This window comes from Choloepus didactylus, chromosome 9 (assembly GCF_015220235.1).
Source record: "Choloepus didactylus isolate mChoDid1 chromosome 9, mChoDid1.pri, whole genome shotgun sequence".
NCBI classification, from domain to species: Eukaryota; Metazoa; Chordata; class Mammalia; order Pilosa; family Megalonychidae; genus Choloepus; species Choloepus didactylus.
In genome coordinates, this window is record NC_051315.1 from 130,605,826 (window position 1) to 130,633,136 (window position 27,311).

The 27,311-nt window shown below is 52.6% G+C and overlaps 1 protein-coding gene across 4 annotated transcripts; it reads right to left on the reverse strand.

The window, feature by feature from the left end:
- Nucleotides 1–2,012: 2,012 nt before the first annotated feature.
- Nucleotides 2,013–27,305, reverse strand: RAB17 (RAB17, member RAS oncogene family). Of its 4 annotated transcripts, XM_037849842.1 has the most exons (7): nucleotides 27,024–27,305; nucleotides 25,815–26,085; nucleotides 25,074–25,233; nucleotides 19,930–20,081; nucleotides 18,812–18,937; nucleotides 3,367–3,460; nucleotides 2,013–3,116 (listed from the first exon to the last, which is right to left on the reverse strand). In XM_037849842.1, exons 2-7 carry the CDS (start codon nucleotides 26,001–26,003, stop codon nucleotides 3,007–3,009), a joined length of 831 nt encoding a protein of 276 aa, XP_037705770.1. In that variant the 5' UTR covers nucleotides 26,004–26,085; nucleotides 27,024–27,305; the 3' UTR covers nucleotides 2,013–3,006. The 4 variants fall into 4 exon arrangements, with proteins under 4 accessions (XP_037705770.1, XP_037705773.1, XP_037705771.1 ...); XM_037849845.1 differs by lacking the exons at nucleotides 2,013–3,116; nucleotides 3,367–3,460 and adding an exon at nucleotides 3,472–4,018; XM_037849843.1 differs by lacking the exons at nucleotides 2,013–3,116; nucleotides 3,367–3,460 and adding an exon at nucleotides 4,026–8,680.
- Between the last annotated feature and the right edge of the window lie 6 nt (nucleotides 27,306–27,311).

Here is a 27,311-nt window from a genome sequence, read left to right on the forward strand (position 1 = left end):
GGCCAGGAGCCTCCTCCTGCTTCCTGCCTCCTCCAGGCCTGGCCCCAAATCCGGGCCCAGAGAGGCTGGGGTGGCTTCCCGAGGCCCAGGCCGGGCTGTGGGCACGGGGCTGACCTCCCCGGGGTGCTGGATGCTGGGGGCTGGAACGGTTCATCCCCGAGAGCCTCTGCCTCCAGTGCCGACCCAGCCCCTCCAGACCGGCTCCCTGCAAGCTCACAGGAGCGGGGCCTTCCCGCCACCCCCTGTCACCCGCTGTCACCCCATCTCAGGACGGAGATCGCAGACCCTCCAGTGTGGGGCAGCGTGGGCCAGGTGCGGGCACAGAGAGACGCCCACAACACGTCCGTCGGGTGTGGCGGGGCCGTTTCTAGGAAGCCTGCCTTTTCTGTAGGTCTCCGCAAAAAACAAAAGCGGTTTTCACTCCACCACTCAGCTGAGATTCACTGAGATCCTGCTGTGGGTCAGACGCTGTCCGGGACCCCAGGGGTTCACAGAAGGCAGGCGGCACCCCACCCTCCCGGCAGTCTCACCTGGGGAGGATTTAAAAACCCCAACGCCGAGTCACACTGCAGACCCCAGTAATCAGGACTGCCAGGTGGGGTGGGGGGCTGGCGTTGGCACCCTCTGGAGCCCCCAGGTGACTCCAGTGCCCTGCTGGGCTTGACCCCCAGACACCCGGTGGGAGACGAGGAGAGGAAAAGGGGTGACCGCAGTGCCACAATGGGGAACACCGGGACTCGGGACCCCAGGGTACACCCCACCCGGGCTCAGAGAGACCAGGAGGGGTTTAGGGGATGAGCAATAGCTAGACGGCAAGACGGGAGAAACGGGCAGTCGGACGAACAGACACCCTACAAATGTCATCGTTGTTTCCCACTTCCTATGTCCTGAGTGGGCTCCTCGGGGACCCCTCCGAACGCCCTGTCACCCTGTCCTCTGTCTGCTCTCAGGACGGACACTGGCGGCAGGAGCGCGGCCGGGGGCTCCTGGTGGGCCGTGCGCGGTGCTGGGGCGCCCTCCGGTGGCCAGTGCAGCCCCCGCCTCCCGGCGCCTCCTGGGGGTCCGCCCCTCTCGTAGGGGGTCCCCAGCACTTCTCCAGGCCGGGTCGGGGAGCACGGAGTGGGAGGACACAGCCTGCATCTCCCAGGAATAAGCCTAACGACATCCACCCACCTTGCCGGCAGGCACAAACAGCAGTTTACACAGCAGAAGGCTGTCGGGTTTCACCTGTGAAACCGTCTAAGGGGAAAGAAATCCAGCGTTAGTGAAAATCAAGGAAACGTGTCCTCTCCCAGGCTATTATTCTCCTTAGCTCTCCTTTGGCTTTCCTTGATGTTCTGAGTGAAATCTGCCGCCCGAGGAATTTCTTTCGCAATAAGCACCAGGAGGCTGAATCTGTGGGAGACCCTGAGTGGCTCCCTAATTGGCCTGTCCACTTAGGAGAGCACAAGGGGGCTCATTTAGAAAAGGACTCCTTACAGAGGTGCAGCTGCTACGTGAGGGAACCTCAGAGATGTGCAAACCCGGGGCTAGTGGCAGAGGAGCGTGCCCACCCAGTCCTGATGCACAAGGCAGAGAAGCTTCCAGACCTGGAAGGAGAGTCACATGGAAAAGGCCTCCTCTGGCCAGGGGACATGGGCATCCTGAGATGGCCTCACAGAGAGGGGCCCAAGCCAATGCCTGTCTTGATGTCCTCTCTCCAGTTCCCTGCCTGGCCTCCTCATCAGCTGGCAGCCAGGGACTGTCCCCCTTCCACCCTGGGGGAGCACCCGGAGCTCCCAGCACAGACCTCCAGAAACACGTGTGCCTCCCTTTTGGTGCAGGATGCCGAGAAGTTCAGAGTTGAAGGGCAAGGAGCCTTTGTCTTTGTCCTCCCCTTATCCTTGCAGGTGCCACCTGTTCCAGGTAGATGACAGTGTTTCATCATGTACAATTTCATACCTGCTTACCATAGTCCCAGGTGCAAGGGTGAAAGCTAACTTCACCCCCTCCCCAAGCAAAAAAAAAATGGCCATATTTGAAATACCTTTAATTTGCCATGTCAGGTGTCAAGAGAGAGGCGCAGCAGACGGAAGTTATTGGGGCTCACCTCCCAGAAGGGTACCTCACTTTCCCTGAAAGGGCAGGTGGATGCCGGGGGGACACACTCTGTTACTGTCCAAAGAAATGACCCGTGGCTCACCTTCGTCACAGCCTGCCTCGTGGGCCTGTCTCATTTACTTAACCTGAGCCCCTGAGAATCCGTGAAGAAATAAACTGTGACAGCACAATCAGACCCCGCGTCCCCCCTGACCTTGCAGACCCCAGCAAAGGCAGACGACAGAAAGCGGTTTATGTTTTAGAGGGAGATGCAGATGCTGCACCACGTGCACATCAGGCTGGCAGCCCCGGACTCCTGGGACGAGCATTGTTCTTGAAATTCACAGCCAGGGAGGAGAAAGGGGAGGGACGGGCGCCCGCCCCAATGTCCTCCGTCTGACACCTTCCGTCTGTCAGTCCCCAGGGCTTCGTGTCCCTCTCCATCATCCGCTCCATTTCTCCCTGGCACTGCCACGGCCCCCCTCACCTGCCCTCTCGGAAGCAGCTGGCCCAGGCCCCCGGAGCCGGCACCCCCACCGCCACCAGGGGCCCGACATCCCTCCACGGTTCACAGTGATAACGCATCTTGCCTATCCTGGCTTCCTCTGACCCTTTAATTCCTCTGCGTCCCTGTGGGGCAGGCAGCTGGGAAAGCAGAGGCCCCGGGCACTGGGGACTAGATGGAGCCGCTTCCTGACTAGTCCTTGAAGTGGGGCAGGCTACGCCCCTCTGGGAGCTGTGTGTCCCAGATCCTTCCAGAACCATGCCCGCCAGCTTTGGGAAGTGTTTGTTGTAAAGGTGCAGTGTCTCTGGGACCTGTGGCACTCCGGAACGATCCAGCGTCAATGGTGAATTGGAATCAGGAGCTACCACCACGGGGACAGCAGTGGCCCACTCGGGCGGCTGGGCCTCGGGGAGTGGCCGCCTCTAGCGGGCACAGCATTTGGCCTGTCTGGTGGGCTCCTGGTTCAGAACGACCTGTGTATCCCCCTGCCAAGCCCGGGCCTCTCTTTCTTCTTTTCGCAGCAGCTCCCAGGCTGTGGGAGACAGAGGAGGAGGGTCAGCTTGGCGAGGGAAGGCCCGGCCCGGCGCACACCCTGCAGGCCACAGCCCTTCCCAGGACCCCACCCCTCCCTGACACTGACCCAGAGCCACAGGACAAGGCCCCCTGGCCTCTCTGGGCTCCTTCCAGGTCAGGACGCCCAAGGAGAAAACCCAGGGAAGAATGTCCAGGGATAAGACCCCCGTCCCCCACTCTCCCTGTCCATGGCGGGGCCCATCGCTCACCCACAGCACTGAATGTCTCCGCCACGTGCTGGTTCAGCTTGGCCGAGGTCTCCGTGAAGAGCAGCCTTTTGCTCTCAGCAAACTCCTTCCCCTCCTGAGGGACACAGCCACCAAAACCCACAGTTACTTATTGGGGGAGTGTCCTGAGAGCACTCAGCTGCCCTCTGACACGGAGTCCCAGGACACACAGCCAGCTGTGGGCTTCTGATGCCCCCACATTTCTGCTTGTCTGGGGCCTGGTTCTCAGCCCCCCTGGGAAGGCAGGGGGCACACTCACCAGAACAGGGGTGCTTGAGGGGTGCTGGACACTGGGAGGGGGTCATAGTGGGTTGAACTGCGTCCCCCAAAACATGTTCAAGCCCCAACCATGGCACCTGTGCATGTGACCTCATTTGGAATTAGGATCTTTATGGATAGAATTAGGTAAGTTGAGGCCACACCGGAGCAGGGGGGGCCCTACATCCAATAGCACCAGTGTCCTGATCAGCAAACAGACCTAGAAATGCAGAGACGGATGCGCCGAGGACACGAGACGACGGGCAGGGATGGGTGAGGCCGCTGCAAGCCAAGGACCTCCGGCCACCACCAGGCACTAGAAGCCAGGAAGCACCCGCAGGGCACTACCGACCCCATGATTTCGGATTTCTGGCCTCTAGAACCAGGAGAGAGCAAATCTCTTTTGTCACAGGCCCCCCAGGTTGTGAATTTAAGGGGCTCCTGGGGAGCTAGAAAGGGCCTTCCTGTCCTGCTGAGAGTGAAAAGCGCCTTCAGCCAGCCTGGCTCCCGCCCACCACTGCACTCTGGCCTGGGCCGGCTTTGACATTTGGACAAAGAAACCAACTAAGAACTGAAAAACAGGAGGGGGCGGGGAGGGGCCTGGTGGGAGCCCACCCGGGCCCTGCCTCGGAGTGAGCCCCCTCATCACTGAACAAGGACAAGCCAGCGAACCCCAGGAGTTTCCGATGGGGACCCTGAAGGCGGGACGAGTGCCGGGAGGGCTGTGGCCTTCACCGACCAGGGCAGAGTGGGCTGGGGGGTGAGGGGGGGCTGGCCCAGAGCAGGGACCGAGCAGGTGGCGGCTGCACGAATCAATCAAGCGATGGACGGGCCTGTCAGTGAGTCCTTTGATAAATGCCTCTGGGGGAGAACAAAAGGTTAGAGGATGCTACGGAAACCTGTCTACTGTCACCCAGTTGACCTTGGGCCTACGGAAGGGCACGTGTCAGCAGCCCTGGACCACACGAAGAGGGAGGATCACACCATCACGGAGCTCGCTAACGCCTGCAGATGCACACATCTCCACAGTATTCATCGGCAGAGACCCCTTGTGATCCTCCTCCCAACTCTGTAAAGTGGTTTTCCCCAAAGATCTGTAAGTGCTTCTGATGTATTCCATGTTAAAAAACCTGAAATAAAATAACTGGAGGACAAAAAAAAAAAAAACTTAACACTAACTTAGCGTTAACTTAGCATTAACATTAGCCTTATGAGGGAAGGACCAGAAGTTCCTCCTGGTTACTGAGTAGGGGAGGCAGAGAAAACCCACAGGAGGGGAACGAGAGTGGAGTGGAGAACTCTGGACACCGGAGGGTCACTGAAAAATTAACAATTGTGTTCTAGTCCAAAAGAAAATACCAATAGCTGTGACAGCCCACTGAACTGTAGCCTCGATGTCTGTTTGCTTTTTGAAGTAGCCGGAAGCAGATCTCTCTACCTGTTGTAACTCATTGGGCTGTAACCCAGACACTGTGCTTCTTAAATGCTGATTCTGTGTTTTGAAACTGGACAGCAACGAGACAACTCATTATTGGTCCTGCTTGTATCCCCTTATCTTGTATGTAGCCCTCTAAAGTTGGGGGCCCTTGTACATAGTCTCCTTGTTGATTAATATGAGTCAACAAAAAACTGACCACCCCAGTTCCTAAGTTATCTTGTTAGACCAAGGCAGCTCTAATCAGAGTTGGCCCACCTGACATACACAGTACCCTAAACCTTAAAGTTTAATCAAGCATGTAATCAATCTGTGCATGCTCGGTGATCAGACCATCTCTAATCCTGTCATCACCCTAAGCCTGCCTTGTCATTATTGTTTGAATGCTATAAAACACTGAAAGTTTCTCCAGTTTTGAGAGACAGATTTGCGGCCCATTGACCTTCTGATCTCCTGCTTTGGGCTTGGCAACGAACTCTGTCTCTCTCTGAAACTCTGGTGTGACAATGTACTCTTCTGTGCACATCAGCAGAGAACCCCTGTATTGATCAGCATCGATTGGAGACTCAGATAGGACCAAGAGGTTCCTAAGGAGCCCGGCTGCCCAAAGTTCTGGAGCCCCAGCAGGCAGGAGAGCACAGCCATCGAGTCCAGTGGCTGCTAGTGCTAGTCTAGAGGCTCGGCAGCCGAGCTGATCCTGCCCTCCACCATCCCGGGCTCATCGGTCCTTCAGCTTTTCAAAGAGAGAAACGGTTCCAGGTCCGGACATCCAAGTGGGTGAGCAGTCATCAGGATGGAGGTAGATCAGAAAGAGAGTGTGGGGCTTTGAAGCCCCCAGACCAGGGTTCAAGGCCCGAGGTCCCGCTTCCTGACAACCCCCCCTTGCTCTGACCACTTCACCTTCCTGCATCTTTTGAGAAGATCCTGTGTGGGCCTGGGGTGAGTATTGGGTGTATTCTTGTGCATTAAATGTATTCTTATGATGAAGATACAGTGAGTAACTGCTTAATTGTTTAGAGAATTTGCTTAAAGTGAGTGTATTTTGTGTGTATCAGTGAATTTGCATTGTTGCTAAACTTTTTAAAATGGGAAACTCTAATTCTAGCAACATTCCGGAATGTTCCCCTTTGGGCTGCACTCTGAAAAACTGGGAAGATTTAGGTTATGAACCCATGAAGAAGCAGCAGACGGTGTATTTCTGAAACGGGGTCTGGCTTCAGTATGATTTGGAATCAGGTAGAAAATAGCCTGAAAATGGTTCTGTAGAGAAAAACACCTTATTGCAACTAGAACTGTTCTAAAAGAGAGCAGAAATGGGATGAAATATGCAAGTTCAATCTCTGCCTACAGCAGATGGCAGTATTGTTAAGAAAATGTAAAATTTTATCTGTGCAAGCTGTGAGGGAGAAAAAGACCATCTTTCCTGACTCTAACCTGGAGGATCCTATTGAATCTCTACTAAACCCTCCATCCGCTCCACCCCACCCTATAACCAAGGGGCCGAGGAATTGGAGGAGGAGGCCCCACTGTCACCCCTTTACCAGAAACCAAAGAGCCTAGAGTAGAAATGGCCTCCCCCTGCCCAGACCCCACAGGGGCCTCCATTTGGCCAGGGCAGCTCTCTAAACCCACAGCTAAGCCCCCCTCTACACTTCTGCCTTTCCAGAGAGGACCCGTCGGAATGGATGAGCAGGGAAGCCCCAGAGGATTTGTACTTGTGCACACTTCTCTTTTTCTACAGCAGACTTACAATTTGGAGGAATAATACTCCATTCTCTAGAGAGGACCCAAAGAGAATGAAAGATCTAGTTTTCTCAATATTTGCAACCCAATAACGCAAATTGGGCTGATAATCAAAATTTATTGAATACCCTGATAACAGGAGAAGAACAGAAAATGACAGCAGAAAAAGAAAAGCAGGAAGCTGACAGAAAGCAGAGAGAAAATCCTGGATGCCCCATAGATTCTGGGTACCAATAAGGGATCCTAAATGGAATCCCAGTAGTGACGGTGCTTGGGCTAAGTTAGAACACTGCCAGAAATGTCTTTTGTGGGTCTGCAGAAGGGGCTCCAGAGCCCATAAATTTACAGAAACTGAATGAGGTAATACAAGGACCCAAGGAAAGCCCATCAGCTTTCTTGGAAAGAATGTACAACACACACAGGCAATACACAGATATGGTCCAGAAAGCCCAGAGCACGCCAGAAACATAAACATGACATTTATCACCCGCAGTTTTCCTGATGTGAGGAAATTGATGGAAGACTAAGATTGCCTGTCTCCAGGCTGGTTGAAATCGCCTTTAAGTTGATAAGAACAGGCACCAAGCTGAAGAGGACAGGCACTTCAAAAAGCCAGCCAGGCTTGAAGATTGGCTCCGCACCAGACAAACAGCCCTTCTCGGGGCTCCAGTGACCCAAGGGCCGCCAGGACGAGACAACGGCAGGAAGGTAAGACCCCTGGGCCCCTCGCCCACTCCACCCCCTGCCTCCAAGGGACAGGAGAGGTTCCTAAGAAATTAGAAACTAACCAATGTGCCCCTGGGGCAAAACCCCTAGGGAAGCTGGGAACCCAAATTCCAGATGCCCCAACAAGACGCCCCAGCCACCTGGAATGAGGGGCTCTACCCGGAGAAACATTCGCTTCTCTCAATCTCCCACCAGGAGCCTCGAGTAACCGTGCAGGTGGGAAAACAATTAACTTTCTTGTTGATACCAGAGCCACTTATTCAGTATAAAATAAAAAAAAAAAAACTAATACTATTTGCAGCCAATCAGCTACTGTAATAGGAGTATCAGGTAAAAATGCAAATAAACCATCTCTGCAACTGCTAGAATGTCTCATTGGGACCACAAATCTAAAGCATGGTTTCCTGTGTGTACCTGGATGTCCAGTCCCCTTGCTGGGAAGGGACCTGTTAACCAAATCAGATGCTCAAACCACCTGCTCTCCAGATCATCAACTGAACGGCCTCCAGGACAAGCCTGTGCAAGGAAGCTGCACGGCTGTTTGTTGAAGGAGATGAGCGAGATGAGCAGACCACTCCCGTCCCTGAAGCCATCCTGAGAGCGGTGAAGCCAGAGGCAAGGGCTGAAGGAAAACCCGGACGCACAAAAAAAGTAAGGCCGGTTCAAATAAAACTCCAACAAGCCGTGTTAAACAGAATCCACTTACATTAGAATCTAGAGAAGTAATTGCTCCATTGGTAAAGACATTCTTGAAATATCAACTAATACGGCCCCTGTCAATCACCGTATAATGCTCCAATATTGCCAGTGAGAAAGCCAGGCACGACCCCAGGGGTAGGTTGGCAAATGGACTTTACCGTTATGCCTAAGGCTTGTGGAAATTATAAATGTCAGATTATTTTTATACAGACATTAAACGGGTGGGTGGAAGCCCTTCCCTGCAGAACGGAACAAGCTTCAGAAGTAGCCAAGGCACTCCTGAGAGAGTCCAAGGTTTGGACAACCGTTTTCAGTACAATGTGATAATGGTGGGACTTCTGTGTCAAACATTTCGCAGGAACTGTCAGGAGCCTTGAGCAAGCTGCAGGCATCAGGGGTCCTTAATCCACAGGAAAAACAGAAGATGAATCCTACCTTGATGAAAACAATAGTGAAACTGTCAAGAAACAAACCTCTCCTGGGATAAGGCACTTCCAGTGGCTTTGATGCAGGTAAGAGTGGCAGCCAGAAGCAGGCGCCTTCTGAGCCCGTTTGAAATGGTGTACGGAAGACGATTCCTGAAACAATGGGCATGTGTATCTGGACTGAATTAGAAACAGGAAAATATTCAGTCATTAGGAGCTACATTCGAGGCAGTTCCCCAGTACGCCCCTAGACGGCGCTCTTTTCCCGCAGATGTCCCCTTGCATCACCTTGAGCCTTCTAAAGAAATGGGAACGTCAACGTGCAATTGATCAATTAGAAGCAAAGTGGGAAGGTCCTTACAAGGTTTTATTAACTACTCACTCCTCTGTCAAACGAATGGGAGTGAAACCAGGATTACACCACAGTCGAGTAAAAATTGCACCTCCTAACCTTGCTTTCTCTCCTAGACTTCCTCACAGAACAGACACCAAAAATCAAATTACCATAAACACCAAGGAAGAGGAATGACCGACCTCCAGCAGCCAGATATCACTGTGAGCCCCTAGAAGACTTCAATACATCCTCAGGAGACCAGGTAAGAAATGATAAATATTGACGGATCTGATGGTCCATGTATTTCAGCACCCTTTGCTGGAGTACTAGGAATCATATTCAAAATATTAATGGATAGATGTATATTGCCTAAAGGTTGGAACAATTTCACCTGTAGCCAGTAGATAATTGAACATTATACTACAAAAGTAACCTCTCCCAATATGTATCTTTGGAATCATAGCCTTGTACTGTATTCCTGCTACAGTATAGCCCAAGAAGCTGAGATGCCACCAAACACGAATGTCTTTTTACAATGAGCACACTTTTATGCAACCATTATAAACCAATCAGATTATTGGGTATGTGGCCAATTACCCATGTCTAGTGTTTCTGGGTTACCCTGGTGGATATCACCTCTCCAGGGAACTAATTTTAAAAAGATGCAAAAACAAACAAGAATCCTAAATACCCCAAACATAACTAATGCCGATCCAAGAAATGGCTGGTTGATTTAGAAGCCCCAGGACACCAAACTGCCTTTTCCTATAATATGACCATAGAGAAAGCCTTCCAACAGGCAACCCATTTAGATGATGGGGCTGAATCTTTAACAAATAGGAGAAAGGAGGGGTACTTACAGCTTTGGGACAGCATGGCTTGGCTTACACCAGGGTATGGCAGATTAAGTCAGATAATATTTGTTTTTTGGGAAAAATGGAACCATTCCAAACAACACAGCCCTTACAATACCAGGGAAATGGGATGGGCACCTCCAGAAAAGTGTCTCCAAACCAGGATATTACAAGAAAATGATTGGTTTGGGACAGATCGACTCACCAGGGCTGGCATTTTCTAGGTAGCTCCAAATGGAACCCAACGAACATGCAGCACCAACTGACAGCCTTGTTTACCCCAGGTGGATAGGTCAGTGTGCTTTAGGATGACCCTGGGCTCAAGGAAATACTCACAAAACTACCACCAGCAGCAAGTCCACCCTTATTAAAGTCCAGATGGCTGAGGTCCAAGTCCACAGGTCTGACTACCCAGCAGCTTTATTTCTACCATCACTCGATACAGAAGATGTCATACTTAGAATGGAAGCCTCAAGCAATTTTACACAACAAGCTTTGAGGACAGCCTCAACGGTATATCTCTTCTAATTACTGAAACGACTTTAATGCATAAAACAGTGCTGCAAAACTGCACGGCATGTGATATTTTAACAGCCTCTCGGGAAGAAGCATGTGCTATAATAAAAACTGAATGTTGTACCAAAACCCAATGAATCTGATAATGTAACTAGACTATTCAACATATGAAAAATCAGATTAATTCAATAGACACCAGTCCTCCCTCCTTTGGCATTTTTGATCCGTTTAGTCAGTTTCCTTAAGGAATAGGATCTTGGTTCTGTTCTATATTAGAAGTGGGCCTAATGATATTTTTACTGATAATTACAAGCATATACTCATTTTTAAACTTGTCTCTGCTTTCTATCTCGGCCATGCTGAACTTAGAGAAGCAAAAAATTAATTAATTAATTAATTAATTAATAGTCCAGCTGAAACCTGAAGTCAGGGCGTATGAGTATGTGCAGGTGCAGTCTAAGAAGTTGTTGAAGGAGATGAGCGAGATGAGCAGACCATTCCCGTCCCTGAAGCCATCCTGAGAGCGGTGAAGCCAGAGGCAAGGGCTGAAGGAAAACCCAGACGCACAAAAAAAGTAAGGCCGGTTCAAATAAAACTCCTACCAAACCCTCCAACCCCTAAAATTCCTCCAACCCCTAAAGATATGAAACATCGCCCCTTTTCAGCACAAAGAAGCCAGAATGGTCATTGCCCAAATATCCCTCAGGATTGGGGAATGGACAAAAGAAAATGGGGGATTTGTAATGGAAAAATTAAGAGATGTGTTTTAGTGCAAAAGGAAATACCAACAACTGTGCAGCTCGCTGAATTACAACCTTGATGTCTGTTTGCCGTTTGAAGTAGCCAGAAGCAGGTATCTCCAACCGTTGTGACTCACTGGGCTGTAAGCCAGATGCCTCAGTTCTTTAATGCTGATGCTGTGTTTTGAAACTGCATAATGTTTACGCAGTAACTGGACAGTAACAAGACAACTCATTACTGGCCCCCCGTGTATCCCCTTATCTTGTACGTAGACCCCTGAAGTCAGGGGCCCTTGCATGAAGGCCCCTTTTTGACTAATTTGAGTCAACCCAGAACTGACCACCCAAATTCCTAAGTTACCTTGCTAAACCAAGGCAGATCTAATCAGAGTTGGCCCACCTGACATGCACAGTAGCCTAAACCTCAAACTTTAAATAAACGGAGCCTGTAATCCATCTGCACATGCTCAGTGGTTAGACCATCTCTGACCTCATCGTCACCCAAAGCCCACCTGCCTGCCTTTGTGTGAATGCCATAAAACACGGAAAGTTTTTCCAGTTCAGGGAGACAGATTTTACGGCCCACTGGCCTTCTGATCTCCTTGCTTTGCACATGGCAATGAACTTTCTTTCTCTGAAACTCCAGTATGACATAACTGGCTGGTTGGTGCACATTGGGCACAGAACCCCCATATTGATCAGTACTGAGGGCACAACACAAATACCTGAGCCTGCCCAGGTGAGCTGCTGGGTGTGGCACCCCCTGGCCTGAGCAGAACAGGCCTGTGGACCTAGGCACACAGCAGTCTGCATGACCTAGGCAGCTGATGTTTAATCTATCATTTTTATAAGCCAGTAAAGAGAAAAAGGGTAAAATGTAACTGTGCTGGTTTGGATGTCTTACATCCCCCAAAACACCATTATCTTTGATGCAGTCTCATGTAGGCACGAAATGTATCGGTGTTGATTGGGTTGGAGACTCTTGATTGGATGTTTCCATGGAGATGTGATCACTCAACTGTGGGCGAGATCTTTCATTGGATAATTTCCATGGAGGTGTGGCCCCACCCATTCAGCCTGGGCCTTGATTAGTTTCCTAGAGCACTATATAAGCTCAGACAGAAGGTGCAAGCTTGCCACAGCCAAGAAGGACACTTCGAAGAACACACAGTAGCTAAGAGAGGAGCTGCAGATGAGAGACAGTTTGAAGATAGCCATTGAAAGCAGACTCTTGCTCCGGAGGAGCTAAAAGAAGACAAACACCCCAAGAGCAACTAAGAGTGACATTTTTGAGGAACCGCAGCCTAGAGAGGAACGTCCTGGGAGAAAACCATTTTGAAACCAGAACTCCGGAGCAGACACCAGCCACGTGCCTTCCCAGCTGACAGAGGTTTTCCAGATGCCATTGGCCATCCTCCAGTGAAGGTACCCGATTGTTGATGTGTTACCTTGGACACTGTATGGCATTAAGACTGTAACTGTGTAACCAAATAAACCCCCTTTATAAAAGCCAATCCATTTCTGGTGTTTTGCATTCTGGCAGCAATAGCAAACTAGAACAGTAACTTTAAAATGTAAAATGGGAAATAAACAGGCGGTAAGAAACTCTTGGTCTCACAAAAGAGCAAAATGTAAATACCTGCTTCCTGGCTCCCAAGTGTTATCACTCTTGTGGTTATTTACAAAGCGTCCCACCCTTAGGAATGCGTTGGTATTAAACCCTTATAACTGGCTTGCTGTCCTCTTTTAATTGCACAGTCAACTTCCCTGCGAATGCGATGCCCGCCCGGCCTCAGAGAGCCGTTGTGATCTCTTCACGACTTCTCACCCTGCTGGTAAGCCATGAATAAAAGTTCATGTATCAGAAAATACCCGGTGTCTTCTTTGGTCTCTGGACTGGCAAAGCCGTCATGGGCTGTGACACTGGGCTTCCCCCTGCTGGACCACATGAGATGCGGCCATTATTAATTGAAGTTTAAAGGACCAGGTGGCCCAGTATAGCCTGAAAACTTGGTGACTTCAAGTAGCAATGTCTCCGGGTTACATGAATGAAACCCAAATATCCCTTTTGCCCCACCAGTCTGTGGGTTCCAGGTGACATCACTGTAAGGGTTTGTCCTGGGACCACTGGACCAGCAGACTCCAAGGGTTCCCCAAAGTCAAGTCCACGCTCATCTCACCCTGGGGCAATGAACACGCCCAGTGCCCGGAACTTAGTTTCCAGATTCCCTCTCCAATAGAAGGAACCAGCGCTCCTTGGGAAAGTGGCTGATTCTGGGGCTGGGGCAGAGAAAGTACAAGATGAGCCTGGAACTTCCGGGCAGCCAGAAAGTAAAGACATGATCTGAAATGGGGGTGGGGAGGTCAGGGCGGCACGAACCCGGAGCCGCTCAAAGGAGCTGATCTCAGTGGCCAAATGTGGGGTCAGATTTTTCTGGGCCAGGATGAGGTCGTCAGGGGAAATCGGGTACGATCTGAGCATGATCTGGGGAGTGGTTAACCTTGTATGAATGTTAACTTCCTCTTCTTGATATTTGCCCTGTGGTGAAGTAACATTTGGGGAAGCTGGGAAAAGGGCATATAGGAATTTTTTGGACTATTTTTGCAACATTTTGTAATTTTGAAATTATTTTACAAAGAAAAGCCAAAAAGTTCATTTTAAAAACTCTCTGCATGTGGCCTCTCTCTATAAGCCAACTTGGCAGATTGACTCACTGCCCTCCCCACTATGTGGGACGTGACACCCAGGGATGAGCCTGGACCTGGCACTGTGGGATTGAGAAAGGCTCCCGGACCAAAAGAGGGAAGAGAAATGAAACAAAATAAAGTTTCAGGGGCTGAGAGATTTCAAATGGAGTCAAGAGTTCATTCTGGAGGTTATTTTTATGCATTACATAGATATCCCTTTTTAGTTTTTACTGTATTAGCAAAGCTAGAACGAAATACCTGAAACTGTCGAACTGCAACCCAGTATCCTTGATTCCTGAACACAATTGTTTAACTGTAAAGCTTACACAGTGTGACTGCATGATTGCGAAAACTTTGTGGCTCGTACCCCCTTTATCCAGTGTATAGACTGTTGAGTAGAAAAATGGGGACAAAAAGTAAATGAGTAATAGGGAGGGATGGGGGGGATGGGATGTTTTGGGTGTTCTTTACTTGTTTTTTTATTCTTTTTATTTTTTGGAATAATGAAACTGTTCAAAAATTGACTGTGGTGATGAAAATACACTATATGATGGTACCGTGAACAACTGACTGTACACTGTGGATGATTGTAGGGTATGTGACTATATCTCAAAAAAACTGATTTTTTTTAAAAGGTACATATGCTACTTCTGCATAAAAGCTAATATTAAAAATAAAAACAGAAAAAATTGCTAACTAAAAAAAAAAGTCTGTAGCTTGCCCTTACTCTGCCTCCAAGGGCGCCTCCTAAACCACCCTCAGGACCTGATCTGACAATCACTCCTCAAAGCCCTCCAGGGGCCCTGCCGCCCCAGAACACAGTCCCCAGACTCGGGGGCGCACGCTGGGGCCCCTGCTCTGACCTCGGGCTGCTCCAGCAGGCCCCGCTGCTTCTCCACGTAGCTCACGTGCCCTTCCTGGGCCCTCTGCCTGTGACACAAGCCCTGCCTATGCACACACACACACACACACACACACACACACACAGCCTCCTGTACACACGGGCACACACACTTCCTATGCACATGCACACACACCTCCTGTATAAACACACACGTCTGCTGTACACACACACTTGCACACACACCTCCGACACGCATGCACACGCATGCAGATCCCTCACTCCCACTTGGGGCTCCTGCTCACTTCGCGTGTGTCTCCCCGCAGCATTGACTCTGCCATGGGTCGTTTCACAGAAGAACTACAACGTTTTGGATTTTCCATCCCTTGCTTGGTTCCTGGCAGAGCAGCTTGGGCTGATTTGCTTGACCTTTCCTTAGTCATTCACTGAACTCAAAGGAGAGTGGCGTGGGGTGGGTGGGGTGGGGAGGGCTGCGCGGCCTGCACCAGGGCCCCGTGAGGCAGCAGCGAGAGGGCCCCCCCCAGCCCGGGCCTGGGCACAGTGGGGTCCTGCCGCCTGCTCCCCCTGGGCTGGGGGTGCTCCCAGCCTGCCCCACCAGAGGAGAAACTAGAAGTCTTTGACCCAAAGGGAAATCCAGATGGAAAATGTGTGCATGAGAATATGAGTGTGTGTGTGTATGTGAAAGAACGTGTGAGTAGGTGTCTGTGTATGCGTAGATGTGCATGTGTGCGTGTGCTTGTATGAGTTAGTGTGTGTTCATGTATGTGTGTGTGCATGTGTGAGTGTGAACAAATGAGTGTGTGCGTATATGTGTGACTGTGTACACACGCCTGTGTATGAGTGGAATATGAGTGTGCGTGTGTATGTGAAAGAACGTGTGAGTAGGTGTCTGTGTATGCGTAGATGTGCATGTGTGCGTGTGCTTGTATGAGTTAGTGTGTGTTCATGTATGTGTGTGTGCATGTGTGAGTGTGAACAAATGAGTGTGTGCGTATATGTGTGACTGTGTACACACGCCTGTGTATGAGTGAACATGTGCATGTTTAGGAGGAATGTGTGTGTACGAGAGAGGTGTGTGCATGTGTTGGAGAGGGGTACATGCTTTGTGTGTGTGAGAGAGGTGTGTGTGTAGGTGAGGGGTGTGCACCTGCGTCTGTGTGTAGTGAGGGGTGTCTGCCTGTGTGTGTGTATAGTGAGGGGTGTGTGCCTGTGTGTGTGTGTAGTGAGGGGTGTGCGCCTGTGTGTGTGTGTGGTGAGGGGTGTGCGCCTGCACGTGTGTGTAGTGGGGGTGTGTGCCTGCGTGTGTGTGTGTAGTGGGGGGTGTGCGCCTGCGTGTGTGTGCGTAGTGGGGGTGTGCACCTGCACGTGTGTGTAGTGAGGGGTGTGTGCCTGGGTGTGTGTGTGTGTGGTGAGGGGTGTGCGCCTGCACGTGTGTGTAGTGGGGGGTGTGTGCCTGCATGTGTGTGTGTAGTGGGGGTGTGCACCTGCACGTGTGTGTAGTGAGGTGTGTGCCTGCATGTGTGTGTAGTGAGGGGTGTGTGCCTGCGTGTGTGTGTGTATAGTGAGGGGTGTGTGCCTGTGCGTGTGTGTAGTGGGGGGTGTGTGCCTGCATGTGTGTGTGTAGTGGGGGTATGCACCTGCGCGTGTGTGTAGTGAGGGTTGTGCACCTGTGTGTGTATAGTGAGGGGTTGTGCCTGTGTGTGTGTGTAGTGGGGGTGTGCGCCTGAGCGTGTGTGTAGTGAGGGGTGTGCGCCTGCGTGTGTGTATAGTAAAGGGTGTGCACCTGCGTGTGTGTAGTGAGGTGTGTGCCTGCGTGTGTGTATAGTAAAGAGTGTGCACCTGCGTGTGTGTAGTGAGGGGTGTGTGTATAGTGAGGGGTGTGTGTCTGTGTGTGTGTGTGTAGTGATGGGTGTGCACCTGTGTGTGTATAGTGAGGGGTTGTGCCTGTGTGTGTGTGTAGTGGGGGTGTGCACCTGCATGTGTGTAGTGAGGTGTGTGCCTGCGCGTGTGTGTGGTGGGGGGTATGCGCCTGTGCGTGTGTGTGGTGAGGGGTGTGCACCTGTGTGTGTGTAGTGATGGGTGTGCACCTGCGTGTGTATAGTGAGGGGTTGTGCCTGTGTGTGTGTGTAGTGAGGGGTGTGCACCTATGTGTGTATAGTGAAGGGTGTGCGCCTGCCTGTGTGTATAGTGAGGGGTGTGCACCTGTGTGTGTGTGTGTAGTGAGGGGTGTGTGCATGTCTGTGTAGTGAGGGGTGTGCATCTGTGTGTGTGTGTAGTGAGGGGTGTGTGCCTGCGTGTGTGTGTGTAGTGAGGGGTGTGCACCTGCGTGTGTATAGTGAGGGGTGTGCATCTGTGTGTGTGTGTAGTGAGGGGTGTGTGCCTGCGTGTGTGTGTGTAGTGAGGGGTGTGCGCCTGCGTGTGTGTATAGTAAAGGGTGTGCGCCTGCGTGTGTGTAGTGAGGTGTGTGCCTGCGTGTGTGTGTGGTGGGGGGTATGCGCCTGTGTGTGTGTGTAGTGGGGGTGTGCATCTGCGTGTGTGTAGTGAGGGGTGTGCCTGCGTGTGTGTAGTGGGGGTGTGTGCCTGTGTGTGTATAGTGAGGGGTTGTGCCTGTGTGTGTGTGTAGTGGGGGTGTGCACCTGCACGTGTGTGTAGTGAGGTGTGTGCCTGCGTGTGTGTGTAGTGAGGGGTGTGTGCCTGCGTGTGTGTGTGTATAGTGAGGGGTGTGTGCCTGTGCGTGTGTGTAGTGGGGTGTGTGTGCCTGCATGTGTGTGTGTAGTGGGGGTGTGCACCTGCACGTGTGTGTAGTGAGGGGTGTGCACCTGTGTGTGTATAGTGAGGGGTTGTGCCTGTGTGTGTGTGTAGTGGGGGTGTGCGCCTGAGCGTGTGTGTAGTGAGGGGTGTGCGCCTGCGTGTGTGTATAGTAAAGGGTGTGCACCTGCGTGTGTGTAGTGAGGTGTGTGCCTGCGCGTGTGTGTGGTGGGGGGTATGCGCCTGTGCGTGTGTGTGGTGAGGGGTGTGCACCTGTGTGTGTGTAGTGATGGGTGTGCACCTGCGTGTGTATAGTGAGGGGTTGTGCCTGTGTGTGTGTGTAGTGAGGGGTGTGCACCTGTGTGTGTATAGTGAGGGGTTGTGCCTGTGTGTGTGTGTAGTGGAGGTGTGCGCGTGAGCGTGTGTGTAGTGAGGGGTGTGCACCTGCGTGTGTATAGTGAGGGGTTGTGCCTGTGTGTGTGTGTAGTGAGGGGTGTGCACCTGTGTGTGTATAGTGAGGGGTTGTGCCTGTGTGTGTGTGTAGTGGAGGTGTGCGCGTGAGCGTGTGTGTAGTGAGGGGTGTGCACCTGCGTGTGTATAGTGAGGGGTTGTGCCTGTGTGTGTGTGTAGTGAGGGGTGTGCACCTATGTGTGTATAGTGAAGGGTGTGCGCCTGCCTGTGTGTATAGTGAGGGGTGTGCACCTGTGTGTGTGTGTGTAGTGAGGGGTGTGTGCATGTCTGTGTAGTGAGGGGTGTGCATCTGTGTGTGTGTGTAGTGGGGGTGTGTGCCTGAGCGTGTGTGTAGTGAGTGGTGTGCGCCTGCGTGTGTGTATAGTAAAGGGTGTGCACCTGCGTGTGTGTAGTGAGGTGTGCACCTGTGTGTGTGTAGTGGGGGTGTGTGCCTGTGTGTGTATAGTGAGGGGTTGTGCCTGTGTGTGTGTGTAGTGGGGGTGTGCGCCTGAGCGTGTGTGTGGTGGGGGGTGTGCGCCTGTGCGTGTGTGTAGTGGGGGGTGTGTGCCTGTGCGTGTGTGTAGTGGGGGGTGTGTGCTTGCATGTGTGTGTGTAGTGGGGGTGTGCACCTGCGTGTGTGTATAGTAAAGGGTGTGCGCCTGTGTGTGTGTAGTGAGGGGTGTGCCTGCGTGTGTGTGTGTAGTGAGGGGTGTGCGCCTGCACGTGTGTGTAGTGATGGGTGTGCACCTGTGTGTGTGTGTAGTGAGGTGTGTGCCTGTGTGTGTGTAGTGGGGGTGTGCACCTGCGTGTGTGTAGTGAGGGGTGTGCCTGCGTGTGTGCAGGAGCAGCCCCGTGCCCGCATCCGCATCCCCACCTGCCCTCCACCACACACGGGGGCGTGGGCTCTGCCCTCTTCCGGGGGGACACGGCGCCGGCCTCCGGAGCCTACCTGGAACGTCACCTCCCGCGCCCCGGCCAGGTCGGTCTTGTTTCCCACCAGCATCACCACGACCTCCCCCGGGAGGAACTCCTTCTCCAGGTCCCTCAGCCACTGCTGCGCCTTGTGGAAGGAATCCTACAAAATAATTCAGGCCGGAAGAAACTTATGGGCGGTTTGCGTCGGCCCCTGTAGGAACTAGTGGTGGCGCCACTTTGTACCTGTCACATGGGCCAGTGGCCACGTGACAGCCCCCCCCCCACCCCAGCACACGCGGGGCCCCACCAGCTCCTCCCCACCGCCCCCCACCTCACAGGGTCCAGGATGCTGGAGGCCAAGGATGTGGGGTCAGGCTCTGAGCCCCTGGGGCCTCCACCTCTGCCTGTCCTCAAAGGACCATTTGGTGCAGGACACTTTGGGGGGTGCCCATCACCCCAAACCCTGCTCCTCACTGCAGTTTCCCCTAGACCAGCTAGCAGGGGCCTCTGCCCTGGCCCCCACAGGCCCCCTCCCCACCCTGCTGCAGAGCCGATCGAGCAGCACCTGCCTGCAGCACAGGTGGGGCTGCCACTCACCTCTCCCTAAGGCTCCAGCACCCTGTCTCTGAGCTCCCAGCCTTTGCACGTGCTGTTCCCTTGTGCTGAAACACTTTCCTTCCTGCTCACCACTCCATGCCCACCCCCAGCATGGCTTTCCCTCTGTGTATCGGCTCAGGGGCCTTGCTGCAGGGACCCTCCCAGACCCCGGCTGGGCTTGGTGCCCCCATCTACCCCCACAAAGCCCTGTCCTCCTCTCATCCTGCTCCATGCTACATGTCCACCTACTTGCACTTCCTGCTGCCTGGATGATACATTCTGGGAAAGCAGGGGCTGCTGTCCTGTTTCTGTGACGCCCGCCCCACCAGCTCAGTGGGCACTCGGGGACCAGCAAGTGGCCCACGTGGTGCTCTGCACAGCCTGTTGCAAAAGCTCCATTGAGAGCACAAACCCAACAACACAGGGAAGGCTTCCTGGAGGTGGTGACCAGCTCTCGAGTGTTCTCTGTTGCTTGTGGTGATTTCATCTTTATAAAGCACCAGCAGAGGCCAGAGAGCTAGCAGACGTGGGACACGGTCTCAAGCGGACCCTCACCTTCTTGGTGATGTCGTACACCAGGAGCGCGGCGTTCGCACCCCTGAAGTACAGGTGGCAGACGCTGTGGTACTTCTCCTGGCCAGCCGTGTCCCAGATCTCGAACTTGAGTGATGCAGCACCCACACTCACCACCTTTGTGAAGAAAGCACCTGCGACGAGGGAGCCAGAGGGAGCTGCACTTAGCGGGCGAGGTTTTCACCCACGGCTGGGGTTGCACCAGCACAAGCCCTGGGCTCAGCAAACCATCCCGGACCAGCCAGCCCTCCGCTTCCTGCTGCCCACGGATCAGGGAGGCTGACAAAGAGTTACTGCTAGGAGATGAGGGCTTTCGTACAAAGCAAAGGTTTAGAAATAACTTTCTGTGGATGTTTTGCAGATTTTATGGGTGGGAAAATAAAACTCTTGGGGACCAAACTCTTGGGGAACAATCTCTGGCTACATGTGACATGGAAAGGATCTTTGGTAACCAGGAGTCTGACGCATCTTTGCCGGCTCCGAGGGATGCAGCTGAGTTCTGGGGCCACTAGGACCGTCGGTACTTTCTGATTCCCTGGCTGCTCAACTGCAGGGCCGGATTCACAGCAGCCCCGTCTACATCCTTCCTCGCCTCCTGCTACCCACTCCACCTCCCCGCTGGCCTCTCCCTGCCAGCCCACCTCCCTCCTCTACGTGGGCCCCTCTGCTTGTCATGCCTCCCTCATCCCCGACAAGAAGACTCTTACTGTCCACCAAGGACTACAAGTGAGGGCCTCGGGGACGTCCGCCCAGCTGCCCCTCCCTCCCGAGGACGCTGTCCACAGCCTCCCTCCTGCTCTGCACAAACCCAAAAGCACCTGTAGCAGCAGGTGTTTCTCTGTCTCTCCCGGTGAGCAATGAGCAGCTGAGGACAGAGACTTTGTCTTATTCATTAATGGTGCCGCTTAATAATCACACATAATGAAGGATCTACCCCCAAACACTTGAATTTAAAATACTGGGCAATCCTCGAGCATGGGACTTGCCCTTATGAAGCTCATTACCACAAAGGAGAGTCTAAAGTTGTATGTAATGGTGCCTAAGAGTCTCCCCCTGAGTACCTCTTTGTTGCTCAGATGTGGCCCTCTCTCTCTCTAACTGAGCCATCTCGACAGGTGAACTCGCTGCCCTCCCCCCTACGTGGGACCCGACTCCCAGGGGTGTAAATCTCCCTGGCAACGCAGAGTATGACTCCCGGGGATGAATGTGGACCCGGCATCGTGGGACTGAGAGTATCTTCTTGACCAAAAGGGGGATGCAAAATGAGATGAAATAGTTTCAGTGGCTGAGAGATTTCAAATGGAGTCGAGAGGTCACTCTGGTGGACATTCTTATTGCACTATATAGATAACACCTCTTAGGCTTTAATGTATTGGAATAGCTAGAAGTAAATACCTGAAACTACCAAACTCCAACCCAGCAGTCTGGACTCCTGAAGACAATTATATAATAATGTAGATTACAAGGGGTGACAGTGTGATTGTGAAGACCTTGTGGATCACACCCCCTTTATCTAGTGTATGGATGAGTGGAGGAATGGGGATAAAAACTAAAGGACAAATGGGGTGGGATGGGGGGATGATTTGGGTGTTTTTGTTTTTCACTTTTATTTTTTATTCTTGTTCTGGTTCTTTCTGATGTAAGGAAAATGTTCAGAGATAGATTGTGGTGATGAACGCATAACTATGTTATCATACTGTGGACAGTGGATTGTATACCATGGATGATTGTATGGTGTGTGAATGTATTTCAATAAAACTGAATTTAATAAAAAAAAAAAATACTGGGCAATCCACCTTTCCTTGGAAGGTTCTTGTCTCCTGAGCTTTGCTTTTCAAAGTGATGTGATTTTAAAATAGCTAACAAAATCAAGATATTTTGCCCCCATAGTGTGTGACTCCTAAGAACTAGATGGGGAGCTGGGAAGCAGCGGTGGGGGCAAGGGACAGGAGCCTCTCAAAGCCACTGTCCCTGCCGGACCCTGGATTTGGGGTTTGAGGTCGGGGTCCAGCGTCTGATGGGGACGGGTCTGGCCGATGTAGCACAGGTTTGAAATGAAAGATGCTCACACTAAGGACAGTGAACAAGAGCCAGGGCAACCGGGAGTTTTCGCCTGGGTGGGTAAGTCCTTGATTCTCTCACGAGCATCGGCCCTGGGGGAGGGTGTCCTAAACGGAGGCGTCTGGGGTTTCCTGCCTGCACACCCTGCCTTTCCCACAGCACCCCGAACTTCAGTCAGGCAACCGTGAACTTGAGTCCTGTGCAAATGAAGCCAGAGCCTCCAGCTGGAAAGTAGCAGACGTCTGCCCACAAACCGGGCTACTGTCGGGGTTGAACGGAACATAAGCCACTCAACACGGCAACTCTGGGGATGGATCCATCTCCTTGAACTTTCTAAACCTCTTTTCCTCATCTCTAACTTGAGATCACTGTACTCTCTCCCCAGGTGGATATAAAATTACAGGAGAAAACAGGGAAGGTCCCGTCCCCTTCCAGCCCCCTTCACACGTCCAGGTCTGTTATCCAAGAAATTGACCTCTGATCCTCATCTCTGCCTGTTTTTCTATCATTTCAAATCATATTTCTGAATTTGAATTTGGTCATATCTTAAAGGTTTCATGGCCAGAGAATACTTGGTCATAAAACTCAGATTTTCCTCCTCCATTTAGCAATCTCACCTTCTGATATTTTCCTTTTTCACTTTGAAATTGACGGCGGGTGGTTAAGTCTAAATCAATGCCAGATCCCCACCCATTACTGAGGGGTGTCTGGTTTTCAGTCCAAGTGACACTGACGTGTGAGTCAACATTTGGATATCACAGAACACAGAACTTTGTCTTCCCTCTCTAAAGCCAAAAAGTGATTTTAAAATTCCAAGCATTTCGACCAACTTAGAGATTTGGACTAAGATGCTACTGGCGACAAGTGGGGTAGGGGAGACGGGGCAGTTCAGGCCAAGAACCAGAGTTTCTAGAATCAGGTTTCTAGAATGCAACAGTGTCCATTTTCATGGGCTGGCACAGGAGCCGGTGTCCACTGGCCCACAGCTTTATATGGCAGCCCCATCGCGGCACAAACCAGCACTCCTTCCCACTCTTGTCCCTCGGCAGACGTACTGGGCGCCCCGGCAAACAAGGGACACTTCCAGCCCCCAGCCCTGCCAGTGAACTGCTGCCTCAGTTTCCCCTGCTAGCTCCTTCTCACCCTCTGCCAGTTCTCTGGAAGCTGGGGGCATTCCACTTGACGAGCTGGGAAAACCAGATTGGGTCACAAATAGCATGAGAATTAACAAGGGATTGCTTTCTAACTTGTATTTCATCATCCCCAATGACAAGGTGACTACTAAATTTTAACATCATAAAAATGTTTTTTAACCAGTTCGTTTATGTAAACAGCTGATTCTGCTAACTACAACCATCTCTGTATCACCAGCCTTTTTTGTAAGAATTGTAACCTGATGGCTGGTGACAAGAGAACATGAGATGGATGAATTATTTTGGGGGACACGGTGCCCTCAGCCAAGTTCTCTGTTTAGAAGATAAGCGAGATGCTGGCTGAGTCGAACGTGCTTCTGGCTGTTTGTCTGTCTGTACCTTCCCCTTCCAGCAGGTCAGGGATTAACTTTGGCTTCTGCTGGCAAACAAGCAAATGCACACTAGATGCCAGCATTGCCCCGAAAGATGCCACTGAGACAGTGTTGGCAGCACAGGGAACACCTGCACTTCCCCTGCTGGGGCCAGCAGGGCTCCCAGGGGGTCTTGGGGCACTCTCCGAGGGCCGAGCCCCAGCCCACAGCCCACAGCGGTCATTTCTTGGAGCTCCCGCGTCCCCTGCCAGGCCCTTCCGCAGCAGCCCAGGCCAGGGAAGTGGCAGGAGTTTCGGGAGCTTTAGGGTCAAGCCTCTCGGACACCGCACTCCCTTGGGATCCCCGTTTGGGCTCTGCTCCAGCCCGGTCCTGTGGCTTCAGGAAGGAGAGTTAACTTCCCAGCTCCGGCTCCGGGCACACGGAGGCCATCTGTCACATCCATCACATTTCCAGCCCCGTCTCCTGCAACCTCTACACGGGCAGCGTCTTGCTGGGAGAGGCCCTGGGAGCACTGGCCTGGGGGGCTGTGTGGCTGTAACACCCCCACTGCTGGCCCCAGACAGGGCACCCCACATCCAGAGGTCCACCCACAGCCCCGAACGGAATCAGACGCCCTGGGGGAGCAGGGCCAGGAGTCCATGTCAATGTCTAGAAGATGGGACAAGCCAGGCCCACTTCCACCCTCACTGTCGAGGTTGGGGTGGGTGTCTGTGTGAAAGGGGGTGCCCATGAGGATGCTGGCTTCAGGCCTCCCACGTCACGGCACCCTTTCATGGAGAGCCACCAAAGGAAGGTATTTATGCCCCCATCCTGCAGGTGACTTCATCGAAACTGGAGCAAATGAGCCACCTGCCTCTGGTCATTCGTTTGCTCATTCAGTCCACACTTACTGAGCATCTCCTGCAGCCCTTTGCAGATGCTGCCTCATATATCCCCAACTGGCCCCCCAGGTGGCTGCCATCCCCCCACTGTCACTTCCAGGCCACTGGCGCCTCTGCTCCCCACTCCCCCAGGAGGAGCAGACTTTCTGGACAAAAGCCAGACACCAGCAGGCATTAGAAAGAAGAACGGACGGGTCTGCCTGCCACCGACCACTTTCCCCCAAAGCAGGTCTTAAAGGAGCAATAATGTTCCATTTCCTTGTCTGGAGAATGAGAATAACAATACTGACCTCCAAAGGTTGTTGTGATAGTATCACAAGGTGTGTACGGTCTTGTGCCAACATGGGGAAGATGCACCAGAGACCCTCACTCCCGAACAGGGCCCCGTGCCCCCAAGCAAGTGCAGGGCTCAGTCTCCACCCCCCCTGCCACTGGGCAGAGCTGCGGGTGCAGAGCAGACCCCAGTGCATGCGTGCCCGGCTGTGGGTGGCTCCTCACCCTCGTGCCCACGTGCTGGGCGAGCCCTGAGATGGCAGTGGGGAGCCACGGAGAGTGGGAAACCCTGAGGCAGGCCTCGCCCATGCCCACCCGCACACGGGCCAGCGGCTGCGGCTCCTCCCTGAGGAGGTTAGCAAAGGATGCGCTGTCCCCTCACTTACATCCCACGGTGGGCAGGATGCTCTTGAAGTCGTTCTTCACGTACCGGAGAGCCAGGCTGGACTTCCCCACAGAGCCGCTTCCCAGCAGCACCAGCTTGAAGACGGAGGGTTGGCCCGGGGCGGCCCCAGGCCGGGACGTCCCCTCGGCCTGTGCCATGCCCTGCAGAGAGACACGGGCAGAGGGAAGTGGGCGAACAGCTGAGGCCAAGCAACCTTGGCCTTGACAGGAGCTCACGGGACCCCCTTGGCTGGCATCCCAGCCCCACTCTGCCCAGCCCCCACCTGCAAACCTGGGGTCAAGGTCTCCTATCGTGGGACAGAAGGAGCTGTGCTTGGGAAGGGTGTCGGGGGAGCCCAGCTCAGGCCGCTGACGAGCAAGCCGTCTGCCCTGAGTAATAATATCCAATCACAGCCATCGCAGTTGTTCATCGTCTTCACTCCATTACTTGTCGCTTTAACCAAGAGCATCACTTATTCCAAAATGGAGCTCCACCACTGAGAGGTCAAAAGGCTCTCTCAGCTGGGATTCGAGTTGGTGTTACAAAAAAAAAAAAAAAAAAATTACCAAAAAATGGTAAAAGTTGGTGTTTCAAAGACATGAAAACATTTTAACTCTTCCCGTTGGATCAAAAGCATCAGAACCCACAGTGAAATGCCCCAGAGAAAAATGACTCTGTGGCCAAAACTAAACTTGGTGGACCCAGTGTATGTTTTTATTATAGGCGGACCCCGGGCACCCACCTCCCACTTCCACATGTAACAACTCGTGTCCGAAAGCTTCGTGAGGGTGCTGTCGGCCGTTAGCGATGACGTTCGCCTGGGTCCCCTGTTACACGAGGGGGTTGCAAAACGGCGAGACTCCAACGTTGTCGTTTGTCTTCTTTGATTCTCTGCCTCTCTTTTGTGAAGACAAAGTCCCTTTATCAACATCCAAACCCTCCACGGGAGCAGCTCAGCAGCCTCCTCTCCCTCACCACGGGGGTCTGGAGGCAGGAGGGAGCCCCCCAAAGGTCTGGGTGAGAAGGGGGGGTGTCATTTTGAAGTAGAAAGAGGAAAAGAGAGCAGTGAGAAGCAGCCCCCGGCAGCCTGCTCTGCTCGGCTCTTGGGGTAAGAGGGAAAAAGTCCAGTTCAGGATCAAAGTCCCAGAGCAAACGGCGCTGCTTCTTAAACACCACCGAGAGGGTTCTAAACCGAAAGCGCCTGGGAAGCTGTAGGATCCGGGAGAGGAGGTCTGCGGCGTCTCCAGCCCACCAGGGGAAGGGGCTCGACCGAGCAGCAGGAGCAATTATCAGAAAGCACATCCTGGGCCCCACCTCAAAAGGGAATGTTCTCGAGCTTCGCCATTAGGTACAATGTTGGTTTCAGACAAAAGGATTAGAAACATAAAATTGTGATTTCTGCCAATTTTTGAGACTAGTACCTAGTGTGTAGTCGGTGCCCAATAAATACCTGATGAATGAATGAATGAGTGAGTGAATGAATGAGGTGGCCCATGGGGTACTGTGGAAACACAGAGAAAAGGCGCATTACCTATGACCCTGAGTTTTGAAATATTTGCCTGAACTGAGGACAACTTCCTGGGTCTTGAGGCGAAGTGTGAGTGGCCGGGGGGAGGGTGGGGAGGGGCTGGGTCTCAGCCGAGGGTCCGCCCCGTAAGCTGGGGGCAGGCTCCAGGGGCTCATGGTCAAGCGGTCAGGGCAGCAGCCCGGCCCTGCCAGCCCTGCCCAGCCCTGCCTGGCCTCCCTGAGACTTCTCATTCCACAGACACACAGCGGCCCAGTGAGGGCCCAGAGGGGCCTTTCCCTTCTCCAAAACCCACCGACCCACCTGAGAATGCGAAGCAACTCCTTCCACGGACTTCTGACCCGTGGGGAGGAAATGAAACTCCAAGACAAAAGCAAAAGAAACCCCACGAGCAGGTGGGAACGCACCTGAAAGCACCCAGCTCACCTTCCAGAAAGAGAACTCACAGCCCCGTCGATTCAACTCTGCCAGCCAAACATCAAATCAGAGTCCAGAATTCTGAAAAGATAGCAAAAATGATATCGTCTCAAAGTTCAGATACTGTCAGAGATTATCCATCTACACCTTCGCCAAATCAGCCGGGAGTTTTGCCTTCTTGTAAAGCTCTTCTGCTCGGCTCTTCTCTCCGTTGGAGCTGATGCAAAGCTCTGTCCTGCAGTGGCCGCCTCTCCAGCCCCCAGCCGCCACCCTTGGCCCCTGCAATACAGGCCCGTC

Excerpts from the sequence above, each read along its gene's own strand:
- RAB17 (XM_037849842.1), bottom strand. The coding sequence starts at position 26,003 with ATGTTGATAAAGGGACTTTGTCTTCACAAAAGAGAGGCAGAGAATCAA. Across the intron at positions 25,234-25,814 it reads GTTACATGTGGAAGTGGGAG|GGCATGGCACAGGCCGAGGG; the intron begins GTGGGTGCCCGG and ends GTCTCTCTGCAG. Across the intron at positions 18,938-19,929 it reads TGTACGACATCACCAAGAAG|GATTCCTTCCACAAGGCGCA; the intron begins GTGAGGGTCCGC and ends ATTATTTTGTAG.